This window comes from Lytechinus pictus, chromosome 12, assembly GCF_037042905.1.
Source record: "Lytechinus pictus isolate F3 Inbred chromosome 12, Lp3.0, whole genome shotgun sequence".
NCBI classification, from domain to species: domain Eukaryota; kingdom Metazoa; phylum Echinodermata; class Echinoidea; order Temnopleuroida; family Toxopneustidae; genus Lytechinus; species Lytechinus pictus.
Genome location: NC_087256.1, coordinates 26,718,877 through 26,740,407, shown reverse-complemented (window position 1 = coordinate 26,740,407; position 21,531 = coordinate 26,718,877). Strand labels below are relative to the sequence as shown.

Here is a 21,531-nt window from a genome sequence, read left to right as displayed (position 1 = left end):
GCTGTAACAACGTGTAAACGCAATCCAAATGCCGATTAAGTGTAAACACGGTATATATTGCATAGATTCATGAGAAACGGCACTTTAGATGCAGAGAGGGTACTCTTTCCACAGGGAATGAAATGGTGATTGTATGATCGTCAAGATACTTATAAAACGAGAATTGGTTTTCAATTGCCCTATTATTCTTACTTTGTTCTTGTTTTGTTTTATTTTTACGTTCACACGTTAGTTTATTAATGCCTGTAGTTTTATTTATTTAATCTAAGATTGAAGAGCAATATAAATTTTTGATATAAAAATGCATTGCAACTGGGCAGAATGAACGTGCCGAAAATCGAATCACGGTACACTGTAAAAACTGCGGTGTTAAAACTGACACCAGTTGGTGTTAATAGAGGACCACACCCCGAGGTGTTAAAATTACACCCTAGAGATTAAAAATAACACCAAAGCGTGTAAATGTAACAACCAAAGGTGTTGTAATGACACCTATAGGTGTAAAACTAACACCACCAATTCAACACCGGTGTAAAATAACTGGTGTGGTCCTCTATGCACACCGGTTAACACCACAGTTTTTGCTGTGTACATCATACTGTTCCCCTTCTAACTTTAACACACACACACTCACATACATACGCTCACCCACACAACACACATACCACTGGCGTAAATCCCGGGGGGATGGGGGGGATATATCCCCCCCACTTTTCGAGGAGGGGGGGATGGCCTGTACAAACATCCCCCCCCCCCCAGTTTTTACGAAAGAAATGAAAAAAAAAATCACAAGAGATAATTGTTTTATTGGTGAAAATTCTTTCTAAAATACCGCTTAACAAATAAAACAATATTATTGAATCATAAAATGCAAATAAAGAGCCAGTTCACCATTTCCAAACGAAATACTTATGTCCTTACTATAACATTGAAGAGATACCCCCGTTTCTTCCAATTCATCAATGTTGGGGTCTTTGGGAAGGGATTAATATGGAATGTCAAAACATTTTTAATGTAATCTCTAATAAAACCATTAACCATCAAGGGGTAAAAAAGATAATAATATTGGAGGGTATTTGCCATATGGACATACAGTGGCGTAACTACGGGGGGCATGGGGGGCACATCCCCCCCATCGGCTGACAAAAAAAAAACCGGGGAAAGTGGGAAAAGGAGAAAAGAGGGAGAAAAGAAGAGAAGCGAAGTGGGAAAGAAGAAAATATTATTCATTATAATGTTATATTATATTATAATTATGTTATGTTACATTATACATAAGAAACATTTTTATCATAACTTTATGAAACATAATTTGCCCAGGGCCTACGTCTTCATTGTTCCTGGTGCTCGCATTGTCTGTCTAACGAGATATATAATCCTGTTGTACTAGAACATCCCGCTTTCAAGTCAATATAAACCAAATATATTTCCTAGCACTTGAGTTATCGTTGTTTTACGTAGTTACATATGCATCTTTTTCATGTCTCAAAAAGTGATCGCCTCATATTAAGGTCTTCGTATATATGAAACATTTCCTGTCCGTGATTACGTTCGCATTAGTGGATTGGTGAGATATGTCTGCTCTTCATGAATTCCTAAAATCAGTCCTTAAAATGTCCCTTCTTCTGATCTGACTATCAAAAATTTTCAGCTCGCGCTTCGCGCTCGCATCATTTGGTTAATGAAATACGTATGGTCCTAGTTAATTCCTTTAAAGAAACCTTAGAATGCCCCACTTCAGGTCTGAATTATCTAAGTTTTCAGCTCGCGCTTTGCGCTCGCATTGTTTAGCGAGACAGGTACCTATCATGATTACACAAATTTGATTATAATGTCCCTTTTTAGGTGTGAATATAACAAAATTTCAGCTCGCGCTTCGCGCTCGCATTATTTGATTAGTGAGATACATATCCGTTTAATGACATTGTCCTTAAAATGTCTCTATTAGGTCAGTATAACTGGCAACTGCGCGCTCACTAGCGCACTCACTCAAAATGATTCAAAAATTTTGCTGGTGCCCCCCTCCCCCAATTTCGTGACCCATGGTACGCAACTGTGGACATATCAATGACAATTCCTTGCATATCTAAAAACATGATTGCAAAAAATGCCAAAATATTTCAGTCATCCCCCCCACCCATCAACACGGATTTACGCCAGTGACACATACGCACACCCACACTCACCCGACAATACGACCCAAACACCTAGAGGAATGTTCTCTGTCCACAAGGTACACCCTTTAATTAGTTTCTAACAGAGCACCCGACAGTCGTCCTTAACATAGTCTATTTTTGTGTTTAATGTCATGAAAATAAGGAAAGCGGAGGATGGTAGCACAGAAATTTGAGAAGAACGACACTTTTATCCGACTGATTGACACTGCGTCGGGTCTAATACCAAGCTCTGTTGGTGAACATGGTGAAAGGATGACGGATGTCAGAGAAGAACTTTCGATTTCTTTCAGAGGAAAGAATAAATCTCTTCTTAAAAAAACTTGCAAAGCTCAAGTGTTACTATAATTTGTAAAGAAGCCACATCTTAGTTTAGAAAGCTTCGTTGGTTTTGTTTACTCATTAATTTTGATACCGTAATTTGCTCTCGCTGTCAACGGTATTATACAGTACACGTAGTTCTAATCAGATGCCAATGAGTTGTAGACTTTTTATTCGACGATTACATTGCAGTACAATGTATTGTTTTTTAAACATCCATGTCTGTATTCAGTGAAGTAATATCAGTTTGTGTAGCATGGTTTTTCGAACCGTGGTGTGGTAGTGATATCACCAGTCTCGTGTACTCTACATTGCTCGAGTATTTGTGTCTGGAATGACGAACATCGAACAACCCAACTTCACAAGATCAACTGTTAAAACCTTGGATATATTTTGTGTGGACTTGCGAGGGTTGGTTTCCTCAGCTTCTGTCGTGAGACTCGTCCTGTGAATTTGAAGATCGGGTGACTTGCCCCACACTTCTTCAGACAAGTTCGTGACTGCCCGATTTGACCTGCACTTCTACACTGCTCCTGATGGAGAGGAGAAAGCCATTGACTCCCTGAACAACCAAGACCCAGCGGACTTGATCGGGAATTTCGCAACAGAGTTATTTGGAAGCAGTAATACATGACTTGTTCAGGTCTTCTTTGAGGAATCCATGCATTCTTTGTTTATAGGATTCTAGACCAACGGATCAAGGTTTAATTTTAACTTACAAAGCGACTGATCGAAAATTAAGAGATGTTAATAGTTTGATATCCATCATTTTTCTAATGACCAATAAAAGTAAGATTAATCTAGAAAAAGTTCGATCCAGAATTCGAAGTAAGGTTTCGTTAGCCAGGAAGATTATTGTTTGGCAACAACTGAGATTTTGAGCTTTGAAGAAGCAGTCTTTGGTTTTCCAGCGGCAATACTGTAGAGAGTTGTGCTGGTGCTTCTGGTGGACTAATCGATTCGAATCATACTTTAAAGGTTCTCGGATCGACTAAAAACGCTTTTAATCACTAAATATATTAGACTGTAATTCTAGGTGAAGAAGAAATGTCGAGGAAAAACAAGGCGCCAGATATCCATATTAGAAGTGGAGTGCTGTCCTGTTTCAACTACAAGAAGAAGGGTCTGCTTCACAAGGTAGGTCTCCAATGTAGGAATGAATTAAGGTGCATGGAGGGAATCAATAATTTCAATAAATGTACGGTGTTTCTCTGAATTGATTTATGAGTTACCTTGTTATGTATATTTTATGTCTATGTATATATGCCATGCAGGTATCGTGTTAATTTTCCCAACTTTCCCTTTTATTAGCTTAGGTACCATTCTCAATGCGGATCTATAAATCACGCAAGTTAATTTTGCCTGCGAATGAAGAACCCAAGATGTAGATATATTTTTTGCCAACCATTTAACAAACGGTTTGGCTGAAGATCAATTAAATTTTTTTATTGTTTAAGAGAAAAGGGATAGGATATGTTACTGACAGGGGCAACATCTAAATTTTGAAATCGATTATCGCCCCCTTATCGCCACAAACACATGTTGTTCTTCGGCTGTTCGAAGAGACACATTTGACATGCAGAATTTGGTCATTAAAAAAAACTTATTTCATGCAAACTTTGATGACAATTACACATACCAGTTATGATGACATTGTGTGACCGTGATCATGTGGCATCAGCCTATGAAACCAACAACTTGGTGTGAACATGATAAACTAGCATGTTGCCTGTTTTTAACTTGACATGACAATAAATTACTATGACATACTGAGCAGGAATGTGCCGCATCTGTTAGTTTCGGACGACTGAAGCCGAATCTCGTTGAGCGCAAATTATGATACTAATATTGATTTCATGGAAGTGAATTTAATATATTTATTTCCGTCTTGGACTATATACGACCCATCTTTTCAAAGAGTGTTTCTCATATAGGAATAAGCCTACTTTCGGTAATGTCTTGGTGTGCAGGTCGAGCAGAGCTTGGGGAGTGCTTTGTGAGAAATGTTGTCCTAATGCATGGGACTACAAAATCTACAAAATCGGGAACCACAATGTACTGGGTGTTTCAGTTGTCAATATCCCCCCCAAAAAAATTATAATAATAATAACAATAATAATAATGATAATAATATTAAAATAAAAATGGGTAATCCGACTGATAGTAATAATTACTTATTCTTATATTGGGGTGATATTTTGTGTTGGTATTTATTCAGTCTGAAATTGAAATAGTAGTACATCGAGTAGTAATAATATTGGATAGTATGGCAGTCGTATTATTAGTGGCTGCATGATAGTAGGGGTGGTATTAGTAGGCCTAGTAGTGTAGTAGTAGTAGTATAGTAGTAGTAGTTGTAGTAGTAGTAGTAGTTGGCCTAGTAGTAGTAGGAGTAGTAGTAGTAGGAGTAGTAGTAGGAGTAGTAGTAGTAGTAGTAGTAGTAGTAGTAGTAGTAGTAGTAGTAGTAGTAGTAGTAGTAGTAGTAGTAGTAGTAGTAGTAGTAGTAGTGGTATAGTAGTAGTAGTAGTAGTACAGTTAACCTTACGGAATATGGAGGGTATCAATGGGTACTCTGGCCATGCAACGCGTGTTAAGGCCACCGCACAACCTCTTACGACTGGTCTGCGACTCGATTTCGGAATAAAACCTAAAATTTGATGCAAATATTGAGACACGGAACATCTAAGTCATCGTACAAATACGTATGTTTAAATCTGTGACTAAATATATGCTACCATCCTTATTAGAATAAAAGCGGATTGAACCCCTAGTCGGATTGACGTCATAACAATCGTACGATTGGCTATACGATATGAAACTAATTTGGCCTTTTCTTCAAAATGAAGGCTCTGAACCTTAAAAATTGATATTTTTCTTTTCTAATTTCATTAGTAAGGAAAGTGCGATTTAATTGTTCCGATATCGGATCGTGGATCAGTCGTAAAGTGCACGTGCGGTGGCCTAATAAGGTGTGCGGAGGCCTTTTAGGCAATGGATTTCCGGCGGGTTGCCGGAGGGATCGCATTCAAACGCAACTCCCAAATTAAAATGCAATTTTATTTTTAGCCTGTCAGAAGCGCGCATTTGTCATTTGAATTTTATTTTCATAGTTGAGTTCACTGTAAAAAATGAAGTGCTTATTTAGCACTTACAGTGCTTATACATTGCGTCCCACAAAAAACGAAACCGAGATTTATCGATGATTTATCACAACTTAATCACAAATACAATAGACAAATGACCTACCATTGTAAAGCTTAGAATCTCCTCTTTCATCTGAAATTACTTAGATTATTTCTCATTCTCGCTTGAGTGAGCAAAAACAATTTGAAGAGGGGATACCAAAAAGTCATTTAGCGGGCTGTATCTGGGTTTCAAAAAGAAAACCACATTATTAAAAAGTTCAATATCTGCTCTTTAATTTGATACCTCAATTACAGAAAATGGTAAAAAAAAACCAAAGTTATGGTTATTTGAAATAAGGCTTGAATTTCAATAATTTCATAAAATTAAGAGGTTCTACAGGCTAGCATTCAAACTCACTTGACACTCCGTTTTGTTGACGATCAGCCATGCATTAAGTCGATAGCTTCTGTGTGAAACCGGTGAAAACACGTTTATTTAATGAAATTATGGAAATACAAGCATTGTTTCGAGGGAACATAACTTTTTTACTTCTTGACCATTTTTTGTGATTAAGTTATCAAATAAAAGAGCAGATATTGAACATTTTAGGCATGTGATTTTCTTTTTGAAATTCAGATACCCCCCGCCAAATGAGTTTTTGGTATCCTTTCTTCAAATTGTTTTTGCTCACTCATGCGTGAATGGGGAATAATCTAAGTAATATCAGATGAAAGAAGAGATTCTAAGCTTTACATTGGTAGGCCATTTGTCTATTGTATTTGTGATTAAGTTATGATAAATCATTGCTTAATCTCGGTTTCGTTTTTTCTGGGACGCTCTGTATAATGATTGCACTACGAGTGCTGATTTTCTAGTGCAAATTTAAGCTAGAAAATCAGCACTCGTAGTGCAGTCACTATACAAGCACTGTAAGTGCTAAATTAGCACTTCATTTTTTACAGTGTTTAAACATAACTGTTTCTGCCACGGGCCCCCGATATAATGCATCTTGCATGGTATCCGTGTAATTAATAAAAACTTAAATTTTTGGAAAATTCGATGATGATTGGCTGTTGATTCTTCAAGGGTATCAATAATAAGAGATAGGGACTATAGTTACCATTGACAATGATAGCCATGTAGGCATTTTGGCCATGAGAAAACATTCTGAAAAGACGATCAAGCACACCTTATCCAGGCATTAGAAATGCAAGTAAAACCTGGATTTATTTGGGTCACGTCTTTCCTTATCCTTTAATATTTCTTTAGGAAGCATACGAGTTGTCACCAATATACTGGAAATGCTTCCGTCACGGCACCAACGGAAATGTCCTCCTGCAGGGATACAGGAGTGAGGTGTCCCACAAAGACAAGCCTCGTGTTTCCATGGTCGTCAATGGCTGCACCACTGAACTCCTTCCACCTCTACTCAAGTCTAAAGGCATCGACTACCCGGGGAACGATAACTACCTGGGTATCCAAACCGCGGAAGACAAGATTGTGTTTCTGAAGGCAGAAGGGAGGTAGGTGAAAGATGTCCCTGGGGCCCGTTGCAGAAAGAGTTGCAATCAATCGCAACTCTAAAAATCATGCGTACCTTAATTTTCAACCAATCAACAGCGCGCATTTGGGACTTGCGATTGATTTTTTTGACTTGCGATTAAACGCAACTCTTTCTCAACGGACCCCTGATCATGCAACTCCAAAGTTGATTTAATTACTTTCAGAGTGACTTCAGCATGGTTGAGGAGGATGATTAATGAGTAAATTAGAGGAAATCATCATGTGCATTTTTTGTCAATTTGGGATGAGAAATTAGTCAATGTGGTTCTTGAAAAGTGAAATATTTGCCATTCACGACGGTTGTGTCAATTATTTTGTATCAGAAGTTATTCAGTTAGTGCAGGAACATCTAGCCAAACCATGGACCTATAGGTCCATGCCCAAACCAAAAAAGAGGGCGTTTGGAGAGGGTGTGCGTTTTTGCTGTGCTTTATCAGACAACAATGAAGAATAGATAAGAGAAGCTATTTGTTATTTTGTTATTGGTCCATATATGCTTCAGTCTCAATGGCGAAACTGCCGCAGTCAGACCGACCAAAGCTGTTAATGTGTTATTTCCAATTGCATTCCGTCGGTCGGTTTGGAGTCTTGGTGTGAATGGAGCATTCGATTCTGATGTCCTTCTATCACGATGATCATATCGACGGGACAACACCACCGCATACTCTTATCCAACTCACCCTGATTCATAACTTTACATAGATCCCAGCGCGACCTTTGGTATAAGGACATCTTGGAAGCACTAGGCGACGATCCGGGTAAGACGACGACGAAGGCGATGACGTCGATTACCGAGGAACATTCGACCACTCAGGAGAGACCTCCGATGCCGTCGTTGGATGACAAGATCGACAACGACAATCGTTCCTTGAGTACCAAAGCACAAGGTCCCCGGCCAGGTCATTCTGATGTGTACCATGTACCCGTAAGTATGTTCATGTAGGCCAACCATTAACCTCTCAAAGAGTGTGGTAAATTGTAAGTAGTGAGTGAATAATATATGCTGTCCATCAAAGGGAAATTTATATTGTTTACATCAGTGTGAAACACACTAATTGACAAAATATGAAGATGCATACAAAAATATAAACGCAGGCCTATACATTAAACAATAACAAGAAATGCAATTATATCAAATGATTTTTGAAAAATAGCATCGAGGGTAACGAGCCCTCATGTGAACAGAAAATTTAAACAAGTATTTTTGAGGAGCATGCTAAAACTATATGGTACTATATCATTCACGTGGTTCGATTGTAGTTCAAGAAAGAAAACTGAGTTGGTTGATTGATTTTGAGGATCCTGACCCAATTACATTTCTTTAATGAACGTGCCATATCTTAATTCCATCGACCATTTTACTTGATTTTATCTGATCATCTCTTTAACCAGTATGAGGATTACGAGCCAATGCGCTGTTCTGTTTCTACCGACGACGATGGAATATCTTGGCCCGGTACCAAGCCGTCGCCATCAACGAGCACAAAACATGCTTCCCCCATCATCTCAGATGCCGGGGATGAAGATGCATTTGTCTCCGAGCCTGGCGATATGGATGACGATGGATACATCTTTCCCACCAATCTGGCTATGAATATCAGTGACGTCCACTCTGAAGGGGTTGAAGAGCCACCGTCGGCTGAAACTTCGCATTCTTCTGCCAAAACGGCACCGTTAAATGGTCCCCGCTTACCCGAAGCAAAGCCGGTACCGGTGATACTGGTGGCTGCAGAGGATCGGCCAGCCATTTCGTCCGACTTCATCGAAAGCCTGAAACAAGCACAAGAGAGCAAGACCCGTTCTGCAGACAGTTCACCTGAGAAACCCCGCTATACCCCTTTAGCTCGCCGGACCAAGCCACTTCCCCCACCACTCCCAGACAATCTCCCGAAGGTAGTGATGCCCAAGGAGCTCAAGCAACCAACACCTGAAATGAAAAGTGCTACAGAGGAGACTGTATCGCCGCCGGTGAAGACACCGTTGAAGGTGCCGGAAGGGGAACAGGGTAGGAAGTCTCGCCGGAAGCCTTTGAAGATGCCACCTCCGTTGCCTGCTGGAGGGAATTTAAAGCCCAAGACCTTTCTAGGGAATAGCAGCAGCGATCGGCATGAAACCTTACCACAGTTGCCACCATTCCCCCAGGCTAGGATTCGGACTAACCAAGGAGACTCCAATACAAGCTCTTCAGAGACATCACCTGTCAAACAACCTGTTGCTGAAGCTAATGAGAAAGTCTATCAGCTAGTGAGGTAAATTGACAAACTTATCGTTAAACGTTATCGTTAAACAACGTTATCGTTAAAGATGTACATCTTGAAAAACCAGTGAGCCATATGTTCATGCGGAATATACAAATTATTGATGTTCTGCCTAAAACTCTTTATCGTTGTATTTACTGCCGAAAATCATATGTACTTCTGATCAAATGAATTATATTTACGTTTTAGGTGATCCTTTTGTTTCTCTTGTTCATTAATTCCTCCATTCATCGATCCACGCGTCCTTACGTTATGTTTATTCATTATCATTTCGTTCAATGGTATTCGATCTGTAGGCTGGGCTTAGTTATCATTCGGAAACATAATAATAGGTAACGCTCTACAACTCATGTTCACATTCTCCTCTAATAGCAATCAGGATGGGAAGTACTTCAACACCTGATTAATTTCAACTGCAAACGGGTGATTAATAAAAAATATGAGATTTAATCTTACTCTTATATTGAAGTTTTTCCATTTAGATTGGTACTTGAAACCAACGTTTAAATAATAATGAATATAATGAATGCATCTTATAAAGTGATAAAAGAGCAAATAATGTATCAGTGATGCAAAATTAGTAAAATACACTGCAAGTAAATGAAAATAAAGTCACAAAAATCACACTTAAACTTTAAAAAATTGCATGACTTCGAAAGAGGCGGGAATGCACAATCAAATCGTAGAATTATAAGAAAAAATCTACAAAAATTATTAAAATGTCTCATTTGGATTTGTTAACAACGTAATAAAATAGAAAAAAGGAAGTTGATTAAACGTTATAGTACAATTTATTTTCAATTTATCGCTTAACTCTGGAACTATACCTATTGACTGGAAAAAAGCAAAGGTAACCCCAGTTTTCAAAAATGGAAAAAAGGATGATATTAACAATTATAGACCCATTTCAGTCATATGTCATTTGATGAAAATTTTGGAAAAGGCAATACACGAACAAGTGTACAATTATTTTACTTCAAATCAATTATTAAGTCATTGTCAATCAGGTTTTCGCCCACTGCACTCAACGACGACTGTTTTGTTAGAATTGAATGAATATACTAAATAGGTTCATTATTGCGGATTGAAATAATCGCTAGAGGGTATTCATTTGTCTCGCAATCTACTATGGTCAACAAGGAAATTCGTGATCACTCTCGCAAAAAGTGTTCACTGGCTTTCTAGGAAATTCGTGATCACTCTCGCAAAAAGTGTTCACTGGCTTTCTAGGAAATTCGTGATCACTCTCGCAAAAAGTTTTTGCGAGAGTGATCACGAATTTCCTAGAAAGCCAGTGAACACTTTTTGCGAGAGTGATCACGAATTTCCTTGTTGACCATAGTAGATTGCGAGACAAATGAATACCCTCTAGCGATTGAATGAATATGTTTTAAAAAATATTGACGGTGGTTTTGTAACAGGATGTTTATTTTTGGATTTCAAACGGGCGTTTGACTCTGTATCACACACTATTTTACTGCATAAATTATTTAGATATGGTTTTAAGGATAGCGAATTAAACTGGTTTAAAAATTACTTTTCTGATCGACAGCAGTGCGTGTCCTTTCAAGGCATACTGTCAGATTTACAAAATATCAAGTTGGGGATTCCTCAGGGGTCTATATTGGGACCTCTTCTTTTTTCTATATTTATAAATGATATGTGCAGTTTACCGTATTTAACAAATACGAAATTGTGTTTATATGCAGATGATGCTGCTGTTTTTTGTAAAGACCGAAATATTAATACAGTATCTAAATTACTCCAAAAAGAATTTACCAAGATATTTAACTGGGTAGAATCAAATAATTTAGAATTGAATTTAAAGAAATGCAAAAGTATGTTGATTGGGTCAAAAAGGAAAGTTAAAAATGCTAATTTGATTATAAAATATAAAAAAGAAATTGTCGAGCAAGTACATGAATTTAAATATTTAGGTGTTGTTCTTGATGATTGTTTTTCATGGAACAAACATATTGAAAAAGTATTTACGAAGATTTCAAGAATAATTGGTTGTATCAGACAGATAAAGCACAATGTTCCACAAAATATATTAATCATGTTATATAATGCATTGATCTTGCCACATATTGATTACGGTATCGTTATTTGGGGCAGAACTAGTAAGTGCAATATAAAGAAAATACAAAAACTCCAAAACAAGTATGCTCGCTTGATTTTTAATGCGGATTTTTCAATACCTTCCAATGTTCTTCGCACCCAATTAAACTGGCAAACTATTGTACAAAGACAATAGTATCATACCTACCTCATCATGTTTAAATTAATTAATGATTTAGTTCCAACATATTTAAAGGAAATTATTGTTTATCGTGATATTAACTTTCAAACTCGATATGCACATTCTTGCCCATTAAAAATCAAAACACCTCGAACAGAGCATTACAAGAAATCTGTACATTTTTATGGTTCAAATCTCTGGAACAGTTTACCCCAGAGTATGCAAACTGTAACATCTTTTCCAATATTTAAGAAACAATCTAGAATTTTAACTCTTAACTCTTATGCAAATTTTAAAAAGCAGTGTTAACTTTGATTTAATGTAAATATTATAGTAGTGTTATTTTAGATTTAATTTAAACTTTATATAAAAACTCCGCTTGTATGTTATTTTAGCTTTTTAATTTTAATTTAATTGTGATTTTACCTGAGTAAATTTTTGTAGTTAAGTATTCAGTTTTAATTTTTTTGTGTGTAAATTTGTTATTTATATGTATTTGTTTTTTATTGTGCAGGGCCCCTTGGTAGAGCAGTTTTGTAACTGAAAGGGCTACCCTGCTGAAGTAAAACGGAAATAAATAAATAATACAATACAAGGAAGTGAATTAAAGTAATAATTTCAAGTCAGCTGAATATAATTAACAATGGTAAATTGTAAGGTTTAGACAGAGGCTTGACATTAAAACTATTATGTTACCAAGGCCATGGCAGGCAGTATAGCGGTTACCAATTACCATTTTATGATTTCATCTTCATCTTGTCCACAATCACTGTGTTTGTGCCGAGTCAATGTAAAGATAAAATGGTTAAGTATTTTATTGATAAATTAATGATTTAACTTTCGGTTTTTGTTCTTCAGATAATGATCAGAGGCTATATTAATATGAGATTCTGTCAATCAACTATTCATTTCCGCCTTGAAACAAGATATAAGGGGGGGCATGACGAGACGTAATTTTTCGTAGGGGGCTACGCTATGATTTTTTTTTCTTCAATAAGATAATGATAGTAAAGCGCCTTGGTCATCTTTTACTATTGACACAACAGATGCTCCTGCGGCATTTGATCCGGTCTTAAAGGGATGGTCCGGGCTGAAAATATTTATATCTAAATAAATAGAGCAAAGTTCACAGAGAAAAATGCAAAAATGTTCATCAAAATCGGATTACAAATAACGAACTTATTGAAATTTAAAATTTATCAATATTTTGTGAAAACATGCAGTTATATGCACATGGTCATGAATATTCATTAGGTGGGCTGATGATGTCACATCCCCACTTTTCTTTTTCTTATGTTATTACATGAAATCATAAATAATTCATTTTTTATACATGTGTAAATGATGTGTCTCCATTATAATGAAATACGTTGCAGCAACGAATAACTAATGCACTTAATCAGTCGTCAATCCAATTGTTTTAGCTCTTGGTAGAAAAATTTTGAATGAACCTAATTTCATATTAAAAAAAATACAAAAGAACAAGTGGGGATATGACATCATCACTCACCTAATGAATATTCGGGCATGCCTAGAACTGTTTCACCGGAATAATGCAAAAATTCAATAACTTCGTTATTTGTTACCCGATTTAAAATAAACTTTTCAGCATTTTGCTCTGAATTTTACTATATTTAATGAAATATAAATATCTCCAGCCTGGACCATCCCTTTAATATTTCGGAGGGCACGGGTTTAGAGTCAGTCGATTGTAATAAAGTTTTTGGTTCAGAATAAGTTAAAGATATGGATTAGGGTTTATTTAGTTTTGGGGGTAACATTTCTTTTTGATTGGCTTAGCGGCCAGATTTTCCATCGGAGCAGATGTCATGGAACCATTTTACCATCATCGTCGAAACTTTGATTCATTTTGCATACACCCCCTTGTATACAGGGGCCGCGGAACAGTTTTCAAAGTGGGGGGGCTGAGCCAAAAGTGGGGGGGGGGCTGACTATGCTAAAAATCACAATCATATGGTCATTTTTAAGTTTTTGTACACGGTTTTGGAAAAAAGTGGGGGGGGGGGGGGCTGAAGCCCCCCCAGCCCCCCCGGTTCCGCGGCCCCTGGTATACGCGCACTGTATTTTCAGTTGTTTTTTTCTTTATTCTTTTTTTTTTGAGAGAGGGTAAACATAATTACACCAAAATGTTGATCATATATCTCTTTCTAAGTGCTAATCTGGTCCCTTACACTGTTTTAAAAAAAAACTGATTTTACAGAAAAAAATAGAAGATTTTGCAGAAAGCAATAACAGAATCATTCTGTAAATTTATAAAACAGGAAGTTTTTCCTGCAATTTAACAGAACAGGTCTGTTTAAAACCGGGGTTTAAAAAGGGGAAAAGGGTGTTTTATTAAAGGAAATTTGTAAGGTTACATACACCAAATACCAATTTCCTGTAATTTTACATGATATAATATAAGATTACGCAATCTGGTAAGATTACAGGTGTTCTCGAGACTCTGCTGCAGGAACTTCTTTTATTTTAAGGATAAATTTTCTAACAGTGTACAACAGTCCTCTTGAAATGATAATAGGGACCAATCCCTTTGGGATGAACTGTTCATTAAAGAGCGCATTATAGCTAATTTTCAAGTGGATGATGCATCTTTTTAGGCATATTCAATTAAAAAATGTAAAATACACTCAAAAATTGCAAATCTTGCTCTAAAATGGGTGAGATCTCTCACCGGCTCCGAGTGGAACGCAATTAGGGATCAGATTAGCTCTGTTGCATTGATATGTTGATAGCTGGATGCAAGCTTGAGAATACTCACATGCATCCAAATCTAGGCTGGGTTCATATAGTTGCACCCTTTCTTTGATGTTTTAAGTAACTGCATGTTATATTTTATTTATGTTATTGTTATAATTGAATCGTTTTTACTGTCTTTTGTATATTTTTATTTTGTTTATTTGTAATTGTAAAGCGCATAGAGCCTCTTTACTAGTTATTAAGCGCTTAATGAATATCCTATATTGTTATTGTTATTATTATTATTATTGTCGTTATTATTAAGAAAGTATATTATAAATCTAAATTTTTATGTATTTTTTGTGTATATTATGTGTTATTCATGTTTGAATTGTTTTTTTATATAATTAAAAACGTCTAACTGTTTATTCAAATTGAATTCGAGGTTGACATTGGCATTTATCTAAATTGATTGAACAAACAAGTCTTTACCACAATCTCAAAATGTGAGGAAATGGAGAATAATAATGAATTTTTTTCCCTTCATTATATTAACTAAATCCCCTTTTATCATTACTTTTAAGGAGCTTCCGAAGTACTCAGATGTCTCCTGATACAAAGTCTATTGAGATTGCCAAAGACCTTTTAGAAGAAAAGGAGTCATTATCAGTTACCGTGATCAAGAGTATGGTTTAGTGAGTTGATTACCCATTAATTTTGTATGTCATTCTGTCATTTAGATATGGATTATTTTATCAAAATTGATAAATAAACATATATGGCCTGAGTGTTTGGAGCACAATTATAATTTACTTTCGTATCATTCAAACGTATTTTGTTCGAAGAATCTAAAATTTGACATTAATTTTGTTTTACTTCATGCAGATATTTTTAAATAAGAATTTATTTATCAATCCAGTCGATTTAGTGATTATACTGTACATATTGATTCTTTTTATTTTATTCTATATTTATATATTTCCTCTATTTCACATTTATTCATCAGTTCATACTCAATACTGATTATCTGACGAATTGATTAATCGATTAATTACTTTTCCACTCGTTAAGGGGTGGGGTAGGAGTTAGTGTACAGTTCTGATAAAACTTATTATCAGCGAAAATATAAAAAAAGATGATGTTGTTTAGATTTTGCAGAATTGTCTCGTCATACAGAAAGGGAAACCGATATTTTTTTTATTCATAACTTACTTAAAATTATAATCAATAAATATATCCGGTTATCAGGGGTTGTGGAACTGGGGGGCAATTGCCCCCACCCCCATTCCCCATAGGAAATATCCCCTTTTTCATAATGGAAAATGCCAATTTTTTCAAAATGAAATGTGCCCTTTTTCAAAATGAAATACCCTTTTTGAAATACATTTTAGGTTAGAGAAACAATTTTTTTGCTCGTGCTCGCATCAATTATTTTTTAGCATAAGTTATTTGTAGTGTTCATAAAAGAATGATTAGAACGTTTAGTTTTCAGGTTGGAATATTTCACATTTTGGGCTCGTGTTTTGCGCTCGCACCAATTATTTTTTATTAGGGTAGTCATTCTGTTTCTTGTTGAATGAAATGCCTAGAATGTCCAGTTTTTGGGTTAGAATATCACAAATTTTGAGCTCGCGCTTCGCGTTCGCATTATTCGATTGGTAAGACATGTAGCCGCTATTCATGGGTCACTAAATGCATTCTTTAAAAGGTTCCTTTTCTGATCAGTATGTGAAAAAATTTCAGCTCGCGCTCGCATTCATTCTTTGGTATGATTCACATCCTTTTTTCATGATTACAAAGACTGCTCGGAATGTTTACTTTTCCTGTCTAATCACATGAAATATTTAAAAAAAAATTGAGCTCGTGATTCGCGCTCGCAAAATCTCGCAAGAATGCCCTTTTAACAGTAATTAGGTTCATAATTGACCAAAAAAGCGAGTTTTACAACTTCAGATTTTAAGGTTTTTTTTCCAATCCCTGAAGCCCCCCCCCCCCCCAACTTTTTCCAAAACCGTTTAGGAAGACATAAAAATGACCATCTGATTATATTTTTTTTGGAATGGTCACCCCGCGGGCTTTTGGCTCAGTCCCCCACTTTCAAAACCGTTCCGCGGCCCCTGTTATATAAGGGAAAAATTAAACTTCTGCATGATACATTTAATATTCTCATTGAAGTTTAGATACTACCTGTCATATTAGTACCCTCTCGTCTAATTCGTTCAGTCATGCGTGAAATATGCATGAATTAAATCTTTTATAAAGCATGCGTCTTTTATCAATCATTAGTTGTAATATGAACGTTATATGATAAAACCTCGATATTATGTTCTCCGTTTATTATATTTCGACGCAATGTAGAAATGCAGTTTAGTCTATAAGATATCAAGAGGCACTTACTAGAATTCATATTTGAAACGAAATATCATTTCTGACAGACATTATTCATTTTGACAAAAATGTCACGGTAGTCTTTTTTTAAGTAGAAAGTCTTTTCAAACTTTGAGTAGATTGCTTTTAGAGTTTCAGATTTGGAGTCAATGTTAATACCATCAAGATCCCCTCTCAGCCTCTTCCAACATTAAAATCACTTGCCATATCCCTTCAATCTCTGTAGCATCAGTGGATTTCGGGGTGAGCTATGTACGACGGAGCTCCTGATTGGAGATGAGGTTCATAGGATCAATGGGCAGGCTGTCACCTCGGCAGAAGATACGCACAAGTACATTCATGATCACGAAGGGGATACGGTAAGACAGAGCTTATCAAATTTTGCAGTAATAATTAAATTCATTTCAAAGGAGATTCAGAGAGAGACGACATCAGAGGGAGACGAGGGAGGGAGTCAGGGGGGGGGGGGCGAGCGAGGGTGGGTAGGTTGGAGAGAGAAAGGGAGGGAGGGCATTTTCTACCCTTAATCAAATCATATCATTTTCAGCCTGGAGTTATACCCAAAATATTTTTGCATTTCTCTTTCTGTAAAAGGAATTCAATTTTTCTAAATTTTCCCCATTTTTTTCCTTCAATAAAATCTTGGGTATAATATCTTTAATAAAGGTAACTTTCTCAATCAAGAAAATCCCTCACGGTGTGCTGAGCTTCATCTCAAGAGCGCAGGAACCGTCTCCAGATCTCAAAAAGCTTGGGCTGACTCTGGCAGGTAACGAAGTAAGTATATCTATATGTAGCTCTGAAGAGTGTTCCATCAACATCATTTGTCAGACAAATTGTCAGATCCGACATCTTTCCTCGTTTTTGATTGGCTGAGATGCACGGTTGCTATGGTAATTGCCGGATAAACCGGGACTTGAGCTACCTGAATATACCACCCACGGTAACCACCATACATTAGGATTGGTGCCAGGGTAATGGGTAAAAGGGGGAAGGGTCCCGGAGGGAGAAGGGTAAAGGACGAATAAAATGTTGTATAAAAGGTGACGTCACCTGACTGCCCTCTATCGAGCTCTTCTCAATTATTATTTTCTTTCGCTTTCCCTTCCCTTTTTATCTCTCGTCTTTTTTGAGGGAGTGGGGGCAGGGGCACTTGAAAAACTATAGGGACAGTCACATCCCATGCACCCCCACCGTGTGGCGCCTCTTCGGCCTTACCTTATATATCGTTGTCATCTCTTTAATCCTAAATCTGGACGTAAAATCAATGGCGTATAAAGAGTCTAGCAAATTATTTTATCATGAGGCGTGGTACGTAGGTTTTGTGGATACTGATCGATCTTCACTGGCAATGGCCAGTCATCTGAATGTTTACGAGGTCAGAGGTTCAAATCGAAATTATATGAACATAATTCGAGTAGAATATATCCTCTTTGGGGGAAATAAGTCAATTGAGGACCCCTCTTTTAACCCCGTCTTTAATGTATTTAATCTAAACCGAGTATGTTACTTTTAGAGTGTATGACGGAGAGTAAAACTGTGAGCGAGAAATTATGTAACCTGTAGTAGTTCCTTAAGTGTCTTCGTTTTACGATACAAAATGCAGTTGTATAAGAAAAGTAGACGTTGAATTAATTAGACTTTTTATACTTTTTTATTGTTCTGAAGATTACGAAGTTCGATTCGGAAGGACTGGTGGCACGAAGTGGTATCCCTTCTCGGCAAGTAGCCCCTGGTATCACAAACGGTGGAGAATTGGTCAACTGGGCGCTCACACAGATAAATATGATACCAATCTCAGCGAATGTCACCCCTGCCCAAGTAAGTAAAGTTCCTGTTTTATATAACTCCATTATATCCATGATAAAATAAAATACACTGCAAAAACACCGGTGTTAATTTAAACACCAGCCTGGTATCTATATCGATCCATACCAGAGAGGTGTTCAAACAACCGTGACTGGTTTGGCGTTAGGCAAACACCAATTTGGCATATCGGTTTGGATCTTACTGGTGTTTCAACACCTCTCTGGTGTGGACCGATCATAGAGACTATATTACTAGTTTGCGTTATAAGTATTGGACCGATATAGATACCAGTCTGGTGTTAAATTAACACCGGTGTTTTTGCAGTGACCCTTGCTGAATAAATTTTCGACCTTGTTGATCAAATTCATACACATCTGATTAATATCAAGTGGCGCAAGTCGGACGTGTACGTCCATGATATATATAGGCCAATGAGGAAAAACTACAGGTACTCTACCTAGTTTTGAAGACGTTGCACCCCTTTTTTTAATGTGAGCGAGTGAGCAAAGAGTGGCAACATTTTGTTATTAAATTCGTGTATAGACTTAACTGCTATCATAATGTAAGAAAATGAAATAGTATCGTAAGATTCAATCGGTTTTCCTCACAATTTTGTCATCATTTTACATGATTATAGGCAGGGAAATACACGTGTACATTAGTAATATTCGACAAACAATATTTATAATAAACTATGATACATAATTAATCAATATCCAGAGATGCATGTTTAAAATGTAGTAGCGAAGGGGATAGAGACATGGTAGGAGAGAAGAGTATGAATATCCTCTTTAAATACTGCCAATGGTACAGTTTTTGTGCCTATTAATGATTGATAAAACTGAAGAAAAAATGCTTAATCTTAACACTACTCTTTCTTTTTTATTACAGGTGGAAGACATTTTATCCGACTCTGGCAACAATTTAGCCCTTGTCTTTCATCCCACTGATTTTGCAGCAGCCCTCGTACAATGATATCGAGTTCAACTGCAGACGATGATGACGACGACGATCATAAGTCTTATTTAGGGGTGGATTCTTTGGGGATTTCATAAGGGAGGGGGGCAATTTTGAAATCATGCAAGCAGATTTTTGGTAGCGTATATAGCGCGTCAGAGAAGGAGGTGTGTATGTGTGTGTGGGGGGGGGGGGGGTAAAGCAACAAAGATACAGGACGGTCCAACAATTGTACTTTCGAATTCTGTGGTTGGTTGTCCTATCATGGACCCTACAGGATCCATGGTCTTATGGGCTGTGTCCTTTGCACCCTCTCAATGCCGTGTCTCGTTGTGTGGGTGTGTAAGCGCGTGTTTGGGTGGGTGCACGTATGTGTGTGTGTCTGTGGGAGGGGGAGCTCTAGAAATGCTTGAGGCAAAATGTCAATTTTTAATATAATGATCAGTTCACGATCGAGAGACGATTAATTTAAATTTATTTCTGTCTCGCTGCAGCTGTAGCGAACTATAAACTACCATTCTTGATAATTATGGAACAAATTTTTTTTTTTCAATGGAAAGTTGATGGGCAAGAATTTAAGGAGAGAAAGAGAGCGAGATCGAATAAATTCAAAATGTGCTTGAATGATTGAATAAAACCAAAAAATTTAAGAATTTCCTATCTTAATATCATCGCAATGTCCGACAAATCTTCCAGACTTAATACCGGAGGCTTCTCAGTTGTCCCTCCCTCGATCTATTCTATGTAAATAATGGTATCCGTGGCGGATTCAGGGGGGGGGGGCACATCCGACCCGTGCCCCCTTGAGAGTTATAGTCAATATTTTTTTATGCAAACATGCCATCTTTAATTTTGCCCCCTTGAAAGTTACACATCATAATTATTTTCAATGGGAATATGACGTTCATACACAAGTGAGGGATTTTTTGTCGTTGTTTGTTTTTGTGGACGCAGTGACCTTCAATTTTTTGTGATTTTTTTTCTTGCTAGTCAAATTTTCCTCGGGAAAATGTGCCCCCCCCTCTTTTAGAAAATCCTGGATCCGCCCCTGATCGGCATTATGGGGGTTCAGTAAAAATAGTGGAGATACCATAAAAATTGAGCGGCCGTAATTAAGGAACAGGGCTATATTGATGTGCGTTTTCGTTGAGAATAGGTCGTTAGATGAAAATTTCCTCGGAAATGTGATTATTGCAGAAATGGTTGTGTTACTAAAAATGTAATTATCTATAAAACTCATTAAAATTCATTATATAAATGTAATAGTTGTATGTAATTATTTACAAAATTCATTTTAATTTAAAGTTCGCTTATTTTGATATATACTGTGTATATTTTGGATGTTATAACCCTGTCCATGTTAACGTTTCTTCAAGTAAACTCAAGTTTTGTTTCACTTCTTCATCCTCCCAGCAATGATATTTAAGTAACATTGTTTGATGGTATGCATGCCGACAAAGTGAAAACTAGAAATTAAATTAAATGAAATTAAGTGAAGAATAGATCTTTTTTTTTTACTTTGGACCAACTAAAAATACGGTTGACGAAAAGAAAAGATTGATTTGCAAATCTATCAGAGATTTTGAGATTTTAGATCTACATGTGATTTTGGATTGGTCCAGAAATTATTAAAAAATGTTGGTCGACTTTGCAACTGTTATAAAATATTTTCTTGTATAATTTTTACTATAGAAAGCAGTAATTTCTGACAATGAAATCATGGAAATATAGTGTCCAAAATATGAGTTGCTCCCAGCTGACTGCAGTCATCATGGTCATTTTGACCAGGTTATTGTTAGTATCGGAGGGTAGTACTGTTAAGGTATTGTATTAAATACATCATTCCTTTTCGATCTATTGCTTATCTCGTCTGTATAGGGCCGGTGTACCCCAAAAAAGTTCACTGCAGAAACGCTGTTTAAACTTTTAAGCACGTTGTTTAAGCCCGTCACTCTAACAAGTTGCTTAAAACTTTTAAACAATAATTAGTTAAACC

At 36.7% G+C, this 21,531-nt stretch overlaps 1 protein-coding gene across 1 annotated transcript; it reads left to right on the top strand.

The window, feature by feature from the left end:
- Positions 1 to 2,406: 2,406 nt before the first annotated feature.
- On the top strand, positions 2,407 to 20,068 carry LOC129272348 (uncharacterized). The gene is made up of 9 exons (XM_064107257.1): positions 2,407 to 3,632; positions 6,891 to 7,144; positions 7,887 to 8,109; positions 8,577 to 9,433; positions 14,966 to 15,076; positions 16,996 to 17,128; positions 17,436 to 17,546; positions 18,438 to 18,590; positions 19,470 to 20,068. Exons 1-9 carry the CDS (start codon positions 3,543 to 3,545, stop codon positions 19,551 to 19,553), a joined length of 2,016 nt encoding a protein of 671 aa, XP_063963327.1. The 5' UTR covers positions 2,407 to 3,542; the 3' UTR covers positions 19,554 to 20,068.
- The last annotated feature ends 1,463 nt before the right edge of the window (positions 20,069 to 21,531 follow it).